Below are 10244 nucleotides of genomic sequence, written 5' to 3'. Positions count from 1 at the left end.
GGATAGGCGTTGGAAGTAGATTATATAATGCTATTCCTGCTAAGAGAGGCGTTATTAGGGGTCATTGTTAACTTCCGGTTCTAGTTTATAACTTTATATAAACGCTTCTAAACCCTACTAAGGTATACGGCGTCCGTTAGGGATTGTCAGCCATTTAAATTCAGTAACAGCTTAGCCAATAGCTACTCCTAATAATGCCTTACTTATAGATCACTCTAGGTACCTATAGTCTTAGGCGCAGATAATACGTAAGCTAAGAGTAATTATAGCCACTAAATATTGTACTATAGATACCATATAAAGTAAAAAGGGGTGGCTAGTATACTCCGCCTTTCCCTTTTACCTTCTGTCCTAACTCCGCCTTAGGAGAGAAATAAAATATAAACGTCGTGCTCCCGGTTCTCATATACTATTAATTTAACTTACCTTTAAATCTAACCTCTTAACTATATATCCCTTACTATCTTTATAAAAATACCAGATATTATATATATTACCTTAACTAAGCTTAGATATATTGCTAATATAACCTATAAGTCCTTAATTAGTGCTTATAAAAACATTATAATATACTATCGCCCCAAAGATAATATACCTAATTATTAACCTACTAGAAACCTTAAATTATCTTAAAATCGCATTAACAATAAAGACACGGCATCTGGTAGCGGGGAGGAGAAATAATTATAGCTTTCCGACCCTATGCAGAAACAGATGCCTTATACGCCTGTTTAAATACCTAATAAGGCCAATTCTTACGAAAACGACGATAATATAAAGAGTAATACACAAGAGGATACGGTTTAGGGAGGTGTATAAAAAATATACCTTAATTATCTTAGGGGATTGGAAGGCCACGATAAAACTAAGATAGACTTACCTAAGCCAATAGAGGACCACGGCGAGGCCAAGATAGACTCGCCTTAACTGAAAGAGAACTATATTAAAGGCTTATCCTAGCAGATAAATACAGTTGTAGGTTCTAAATATATTTTGCTGGTACCTAGAGGTATATTTATAAGACACCTATATTATTTAGTAATACTAATAATTAAGTAGAGAATAGTGTCCTTATATATCTATCTAAAGTGTTAACAATTTCTAATGCTAAGATCTTAAGCGGATAAGTAAAGTATCTTATATCCTGGTTACCTACTTATTATATAATAAAGGACATAATATATCTCCAAAACCCCAGTTATAGAGGAATCATATCTTTATACGGTCCCATTATAGTAATATACTAATATCCTACCTAGGTTTTAGCGGTGGCTATACCGCAAAAGAAACTTTTATTATACTATACTGAGAATCCTTATTACCTCCGCCGTTATACTAAGATATACAAACCGCTTAAAGATATTATAATTAAGATAGCTAAGATAGGCAAACTATATAAGTAAGGAGATCAACTAGAATAGTAGTAGATGCCCTCTATACCTACTTATATAACTAAGGAGGTTAACTCTTATAAAATTGATAATAATATAGAGGGTAATATATAAGAGGATATGGAAATATACGCCAATTACCTTAAGAGCCTGGAAGGCCGCAGTAAAACCAAAACAGTCTTACCTAAGCTAATAGAGAGCTATAGCGAGGCTAAGACAGACTTACCTTAACTAAAAAAGGTTTATATTAAAAGTTTACTGGTGCCTTTAGGTATATTTATAAAACACCTATATATTATTTAGCAATACTAATAATTAAGCAGAAAATAGTTTAGCTAATCCTATAAACTTCCTTAGAGATATACCTCCCCTGACTAAAGTGTTAACAATTTCCGATACTATAATTTTAGACGGATAACTAAAGTATCTCTTATTATAGCTGCTAACTTGCTATATAATAGAGGACTTAAAGCGTCTCTAAAACCCTAAATATAGATCAGTTGTATCTATATATAGTCCTATTACAATAGTATACTAGTATCCTACCTAGGTTTTACCCACGGGTATACCGTATAAGAGACTTATATTATACTATACTAAAAATCCATATTACCTCTATCGTTATGCAAGGATGTATAAACCGCTTAAAGATATTATAATAGAGATAGCTTAGAGGGGTAAACTATATAAGCAAAGAGACTAACCAGGAGAGGCGCTAGACGATCTATTAAAAGATCTATTAAGGAGAGGGACACGTAAGAGAAAGGTAGATTGTACCATAGATAGAGCCTCCAAGAAGCTAAAGAAATAAGAAATTTCTTATAAGGAAACATTTTCGCAATTACGTTTATCTATTTTAGCATTTATTGAGAATTAAGGCGTTAATTAGGATTTCCTTAGCTTGGTATTTTGTTTCTATCTAGTTGCTTCTATGTTAAGAATATCTCGTTATTGTTTACGTGTAATAAAGGATTAAGTTTTTACATATTAGACTAAAGTTAAGTTCTCTACCTTTATATACTTGGCAGCGATATATTAGCTAGCCCGTAACTCGTTTAGTCTTACCTCACTACTAGATGTTTATCTAATTATAAGCTGCTGTCTAGTATTTAAGATAAGTTTGGTCCTCCATAAAGAAGAGACTTGTCACTTTCCGATCCGGATATCTTAGAATTAGCCTCCGTCAGTCTACCCTCTTTAATATAGTTAAAATATGCTAATATCTTCTTAACTAGTGCAGGATAGAACTTTTCCTTTAAAAGCAGTTAGTAGTTCTATAGCTATAAAGGGAAGAGGGCCTACTAGGTCTTGTAGATTTAGAGGCTATAAAGGTTAATCTATAAATATATAGGTATAAAATCGACTGTTACGCCGTATTAGGATATAGCAATCTACGTTATAGTCTTACTTTAATCTATTAGCCTTTTATAAAAAGGTCTCCTTTTACTTTGAAAATTCTTATTTATAGCTCGCTTTGACCTTAGTAGTAACCCTTACTTTTAATATATAACTATAGTACTAGATAATTAATGGCCTAGTAGCTCTCTGGCGTTTTATAAGGTAACTAGGGTATAGGGTAACTTTGAATTTTATATTAATAAGGTAGGAATGTTAAGAATAAATATAAGATATATCCTTTAATATTGACTTAAGTTGCTAAAAACGGGATCTTATTTTAAGAACTATATCTAATTCTAAAGACTATATTCTAATTCTAGAGACTATATCCTAATTCTATTTTCGGGAAATAGGCTAGTTAACTAGTGCTAAACTAAAAGATCCTAATTTGGGTTTTAGGAGATAAGCTAATTAACTGCTATAAAAAGGGCGCGATCCTAAAAACCGGATCTGGTTTTAAGAACTGGATCCTGATTTCGGGAACTAGGTTAATTAACTGCTGTAAAAAGGGGTTAACCGTATCTGTAATTGGTATATTGAGTTTAGCTCGTTTTAGGACTAGCCACGTAATTGTTCGTGGGCGCTTGTAGGATTAACTCTATAATTAACCCGCTCTCTACCCACGCCTTACCTAGTGCTCTTTAGCCTCGCTGTATAAGAGCCCTGTTGTATTAGAGCTTTATGCGTTGCGGAATAAACTAAAACAGATAAGTGTAATTAGTTATAGACCGGAAAATGTTGTATTTTGGTTTACTAAGCCCTGCTTAGCCTTAGTCTAAGCCACGTTAGATCGGCTTAACTTTTCTATGGCTAATCTTTAATCTCCCTACGTTCTACTTACACCTTACTTCCTTCCTTATACTTTTCTTTCTTATTATTTTCTTATTATAAGACGCCACTGACGTATCCTTGACCTCCCCGAACTTATTCACTTCTTTACTATTATACTATCCGTTATATCCGAGCCTCTTTAATCTCTCCTTTTTGCCTACCTACCTACCTACCACGTTAGCGCGTTCGCCCGCAATGGCGAATCTCTTTAGATTAGAGATAATTAAAATGAAACCTATTAGGGAAGGACTGAATGACTTTCGTAATTTATTTAACTTAACTTATTAGAATCTAGGCATCTCTAGCTCTTTGGACTTGTTATACTAGAGAGGCGATAAAGGTAATTATTAGTCTACTATAGGTCCTGTCTAATATATATAGGGCTTAAGAATCTTGTTATTAACCTTGTCCTAGCATTATAAAACCTTCCCACTGCTTAACTACTCCCGTCTAGCGCTAGCCGCGGTACTCTTTGTAGTGACCTTCTCCGACTCCTCCCTTTAGTTGATTCTGATAACTTTAATATTAAACGGTTTACCCCTCTTCTAAAAACAGTTCTTAATTATGAATTAGATAAGGACGTTTGGGGTAATACTATCGCTACTGTAATAGAGTCCACGCCTCCTCCCTGACCGCTGCTATTCCATATTTAAACCCTATATCAACATAATATAAGCAGCTTCGCTAACTTGTCTGAATATAGAAAATATATAAATGATGTTCTAAAGGAGGAGCTAAGCCCTCTTTATATGGGGATTCCTGGCTTATATAAAGTATTCTTTAGGGAAGTAGAAGGTCTTAAAGAAGCAAGCGCCGCTATTTTTAAGAAATGTAAGGAAGGGGACAATCTACTATACGTTGAGGGTGGCTGGCGTAACTGGCCTAAAGGTGTAAAAGAATATAGAGTCCTAAAGTGGTTTAATAAGCTAATTATATTATTTCTAGACTTTATAAAGGAGTATAGGTTTGTTCTAAAGGTATAACAAAGACTAGTAAAGTATACTTAGTAGCCCTTATAAGGATCTACGGCCGACTAAAAGCTAGATATTAGCTTTATAGATAATCTAATAGCCGGCAAAAGCTCCTAATACTATTAGTTGTATATACTTATACTAAGAGAGCTAAAGAGTAATCTAAATACTAATATAGCCTTAAAAGCATGGTTTAATTTAGGGAAATATATAAGGGAAGTATTCGCCACTTAGGACAGTCGTTGCTTTATCCTAGGCTTTACCCTTTATAGATCTATTATGCGGTTATAGAAGTATAACTAGGTAGGAGGCATTATATTATCACTATTTAATATTAATAAAGACGGACTATAATTTACCTTAGCAATATTAGGATTTCTCTAGATAAATAAGGAGCAGCTTGGGTTTAACCCTACTATTCTAATATTAGACGACGGTAAACGGTATATTGAAATTGTACGCAATGACTAGACTAAGCGTCTTATTCTTAACAAACTTATAAAGCGGGCACGCTATATCGCTAGTTAAGCAACTACTTACTAGAAAGTATACCGTAAGGGGACACCTAAGATACCCCTTATTATTAAAGACTTATAGCAGTACCTAGAGCGCGAGAAAGAAGGTAAACTGCTGTATAAGATATTGGAGAAGGGAGTGGTTAATATAGCTAGGTACTATTACTATAAAACTATTTACGTAAGTAGATAAGATAATAATATCTTTAATATTTATAAGGGGCTAGATATTATAAAAGCGACAAACTATAAGCTAGAAGGTTTAATAATACCTCTAAGACTAGCTAGAGTGTAAGGAAGTATAAGAAAAGGTTAAAGTTTTAGCAGAAAGAGGTCTTCCAGCTATAGCGCCCTATTACCGCCTGGTAAGTATCTATATTTAACCTCTCTAACTAAGCGCCCTATTATATAAAATCGCGTATACTAACGCGTTATTACTAGTAACTATAAAAAGCCTCTTTATAAGGCAAGCTCTTGGGCTACAATACTTACTATACTAGAGGGTGGTATTAAAGGATACGAGTCTTTATATACGTAGGCTAGTATTATCTAATATAATATTTTAATAGGCAACCTTATAATAAACGAGGAAGATAACAATCCTTCTTAGCCGGCATTCTTAATTAACTTTAATCTCGCGATTAAAGAAAAATAAAAAGGACCTTTAGGAATATAGGGTAAAACTAGTATAAAAGCGTTTATGGCTATAGGAGTACTTCTAGGCAAGAAACACTCCTTTAGGCATAATCTAGAATCGTTCTTTTAGGTGCTTTTCTGGATATACGTATATTATAATAGGTTAGGTAAAGATATCGGTCTAACTAAGTTTAAGTATTAGAACTATAAGAATACTATAAAGCTAGCTAAGTTAAAATTGGGGCTAGTAGGTAGAGAAGGCCATTTTCTTAACTATATAGCTAAGGTATTTACACCCTACTACTAACCGCTAAAGCCGTAGGTTAATAGGCTGCGGAAGGTAGTTTTCCCAATAAATAGAAAGTGGGAGAAGGAAGATAGGGCGCTTTATTCCTAGATAAAAGAGATTCTTTAGCAAGTATAAAAGGATCTAAAGGTGTTAGCAGAGTAGATAAAATAACATTTTATTACCCTATGCTCTTTTACCACACGAGTTAAAGGTTTACAAAGATTTGGGCGGCTAAGGCTAGGTAGTAGCCTTAGTTAAAACGCATGTAAAATAGCGTAGGGTAGGCTAAATAAACCTAGGAAAGTAGATAACCTAATCTTCCACCAGATTATTAGGTCCCTATACTCCACTATCCTATATAGGCTTTAAATTTCTATAAAACACGCAATCTACTCTCTAGCCTATTAGAAGCCGCCTTATACCGCCTAAGTAAAGGCTATTACTCTAACCAATCCCCTACTCTAACTAATCCCCTACTTGAAAAAATCCCCTACAGGAGCTAATGCCTACGTGTTTCGCCGCCCTATAGGAACTAGTCCCCTACTCTAATAAATCCCCTATAAGATTTAGTCCCCTACTTTAATAAATCCCCTACGCTAATAAATCCCCTATGGGATTTAGGCCCCTACTCTAACGAATCCCCTACGCTAATAAATCCCCTACGCTAACGAATCCCTTACGGGTGCTAATACCTATATATTCTACCGCCCTATAGGAACTAATCCCCTATGGCTTGCATTTCTATACGGCTTTTACTCCCCTGCAGAAGCTAACAGCTATGTTTTCCTCTCCCCTATGGAAATTAATGCCCTATAGCTTTTATTCTCCTATTCTTAAATCTACTATAGAATAAATCCCCTATAAATTCCGTTCCTATATATAGTAACCGTATCTTTTACTGCCCTATAAGAACTATACCCTATAGCTCCTACTCCCATACGGCTTTTACTTCCCTATAGGAACTAATAGCGATTTCTTCTAATCCCCTAAGGAAACTAATCTCTTATAGCTCGCGGTTCTCTGTAGGGATTAATACCCACTTTCTTCGTCCCTTTATAGCTTTTAGTTCCTTATGGGAACTAACACCTATGTCTTTTACTCCCCTACGGGAACCAATACCCTATGGCCCCTGTCCCCCCATCCCTAAATCCGCCTATATTATAGCCTACTATATAGGCCTTGTTATTATAGGAGTAAGGAAGTATATAGGCTTATATCCCGTATAGAAATGGAAGCTATTTACGCACTAGCTACCCGCAATTAAGGTTTTAGGACGGTAATAGGTACTTTAAGTTATCTAGTTGTATTTGTTAGAACCTAAGCCTATAACTAAGGATTTAATATATAACTACCTAACTATATCTATATCTAAAATTGCAGCCGCCTAGAAGTCTTAAAAAGTGGGAAATACTTAATAGTAAGCGTCTAAATTGCTAACTTGGCCTAGACTCTTGTAATTATAGTTAAACTTATTACCTAGTTATAGAACTATTTCCAGATACCAATAGGATAACGATTTTTTTTCCTCGTGCGCTAAGGCAAGGGCTACTCCTATAGCATTTTTAATCTGCGAAATATAAATAATTTAGTATAAAAATTCTCTGCTAGGACTTTAGTATTTCTACCTATTAGCCGTTAAGCTCCTATTATGCTAATTCCTTAAGCTCTTTATAACTAAATCTTGCCCTACTAGTAACTGCCTTTGCTAGGAAACTGGCCTAAAGGCCCCGTCTCGTATTAGCGCCTAAGGGAGGGTATTTTATAGCTATACGTATTCTACTTCGCATTATGTTGTTAAAGTCTTTTATATAATTAGTAGTGAGGATTATAATTCCTTTATAGTATTTAAGTTTCCGTAGAAAAATTAAAGTTAGGTTATTGCCTATATAATCTAATAATCGTTGCTTTATAAATACGTCAGCTTTATCTAATAAAAGTATAGCATTCTAATAGCTAGCCAGCTGGAAAGCGCAAGAAAGCTAAATTTTAACCTCCTTTATATTAGTAGCTAGGTCCCCACTAGATAACTAGAAGAGTTAGGCAAATAGTAGCAGTTTAAATAAGTAGGGTATACCGTATAAAGTGGCTTTTATAGCTCTTCTAAAAGTCCTTTTATAGTTAAGGTCTTTCTAACTCTAGAAAGACTACTAATGCTCTATATTAGTTTTCTCTAAGTATAAAGCAGAACGGAGCTCGTACTATAGTAGCATAATTAGGCTACGTCTTTTACCTAGTACAAAATCATTAAACTAAGCCCTATTTGCGTAAAAAGCTATAAGAGCCCAAATAAGCTTCTTTTGGTTCTTTAGGATGGCAAGGTTCTAAAAGAAGAGAGCATTCCACTTAATGTCGCTAATATTATTAACAGCAAACTCTACTACGGGATATTAAATTAGCTTTATAGTCTTCTTAGCTCGTAAATCTAGGAACTTACACTAAAGCTTATTATTAAGACTAAACCCTAATATAGTTAGGCTGCAAATAAGCAAGTCCTTATATTTTAACTCGGTAGGCTCCTTACTATTACTCTTAACTTTATTAAGTTTTTTCTTAGCTGGTTTACTAAAACAAATCGTCCAAATATTGTTGGTTTGGTATTTTCGCTGCTTATTAATGCTAGGTTTGGCATAGTTTGGATTATTCTCTTAGAAAAGTACTAGGTTGACTATAATCCGACTATTAATAGACAATCTAGAGGGCTTTCCTTTCTCTATATAAAAGGCTTTACCTTTATACTATCGGTGGTGCGTCCCTATTAATAAAATTAATTTATAACCGCTATTAGCAAGTTCTTGCTTCTCCTCCTTTACGTTAGGGTGGTATTTAAGGGGAAAATATATAAGGCTATATATTGGCTTTAAACCTAGGAACTTTTAAATAGCAGCTGCGATTACAGCTTTACCAAATTTTTTGCTATTAAAATCCAGATACTAACCTTAAATACGGAAATATTTATCTTCTTTATTGTCCTCTTTTACCTCGCCTAAGTTAAATCTTGTGCATCTATGCTTCTTAGTGCTATAGCATTTCCTATATACTAATTCATTTAACTTAAATAGAGTCCAGAGCAGATTAAATGTAATTTCTTTGCTATCTTATAGCGATACAAGGCGCTGTTTTATTAAGGCATATATATCCCTAATATAGTTCACTAAGAGGTCGAGGTAGGTACTATTTTCCGGGGCTCCCTTATAAGCTTCTAGCTTGGGAAAGAAGTAATATAATATATTCCGCTCCACCTAATCTTAAGTTAGCAGCTAATCTAGGGCCTAATAGATAGGGTTTTATACTATAGGTTTATCTTCCTTAAGGAAAGTTCTATCCACACTTTATAAAACGGACCTAAGTATATCCCGTAGGGCTTTAGACTTAACGTCAATAAGGTATATTATGCGTTTAGTCTTCTTATCTATTATTTTACCGTTAGTAATATAAATCTAGTAGCTATTTTCGTGCTTACTAATATATATATGAATAACAAATATATATTTGTTATATACGTCCACCTTAGAAGGTATTATAGAGGATTCAACTATTTTATACTTTAAGGTTGTATTATTCTAGCTATATATAGTAAATCAGCTAGGGTTACACTTTCAGTTTAGCAGGGATATACATTTTATTAACTATCTTATACTCTACCTTTAAAGCTTAGGCTCCCGCTTCTTTAGGTTAGAAGTTATCTACAACTTAAGGCTTAGTAGCCTTAGGAGTGTTTATACCGCTAGATATTACTTTTACTACCTTTAATACGTCCTTAAGCAGCTCCGTAAGGTAAAGAACAGTAACTAGGTCTAAGGGCGGTATAACTAAGCTAAAAGGAGGCGTTTACGGACTTCCGCGACTAGGAGGGGTGTCTAGAGACACCTTATATAGCTTCATTACCTTAAACTAGTTTAATATTATTGCTTTATAAAGCTTTAGTAATAAAATAGTAATCTTAAGTATAAGGTTTAGAGTGAGAAGCTAAGCGGATATTAATATCATTTTTACATAAGATCCGCCCTCTTTTATACCTATTAATATAGTATAAGCTATACCACAGGTGTTTCTACACCCCTCTTCTAGTAATAGGCTACCTTCCCTAATTAATCCTAGTAGGCTTTAGTTAATATATGTTAATATTGTCTCCGTTATAGTAAATAAAGCTATAGTATACGTGCTTGCTGGCTTGCATATAGGATTTTAGCTCCAGTACTAGAGTAAGCTTAAA

At 34.2% G+C, this 10244-nt stretch overlaps 1 protein-coding gene across 1 annotated transcript; it reads right to left on the bottom strand.

Annotated features, from left to right (window-relative positions):
• Positions 1-7749: 7749 nt before the first annotated feature.
• On the bottom strand, positions 7750-7911 carry K441DRAFT_535797 (uncharacterized protein; the record flags this gene model as incomplete). Its single annotated transcript, XM_067642389.1, has 1 exon — positions 7750-7911. A coding segment is annotated over one exon (162 nt), but the record flags the coding sequence as incomplete, so codon positions are not given.
• Between the last annotated feature and the right edge of the window lie 2333 nt (positions 7912-10244).

This window comes from Cenococcum geophilum, assembly GCF_001692895.1.
Source record: "Cenococcum geophilum 1.58 unplaced genomic scaffold K441scaffold_3, whole genome shotgun sequence".
NCBI classification, from domain to species: Eukaryota; Fungi; Ascomycota; class Dothideomycetes; order Gloniales; family Gloniaceae; genus Cenococcum; species Cenococcum geophilum.
This window is presented reverse-complemented; position numbering and strand designations above follow the sequence as displayed.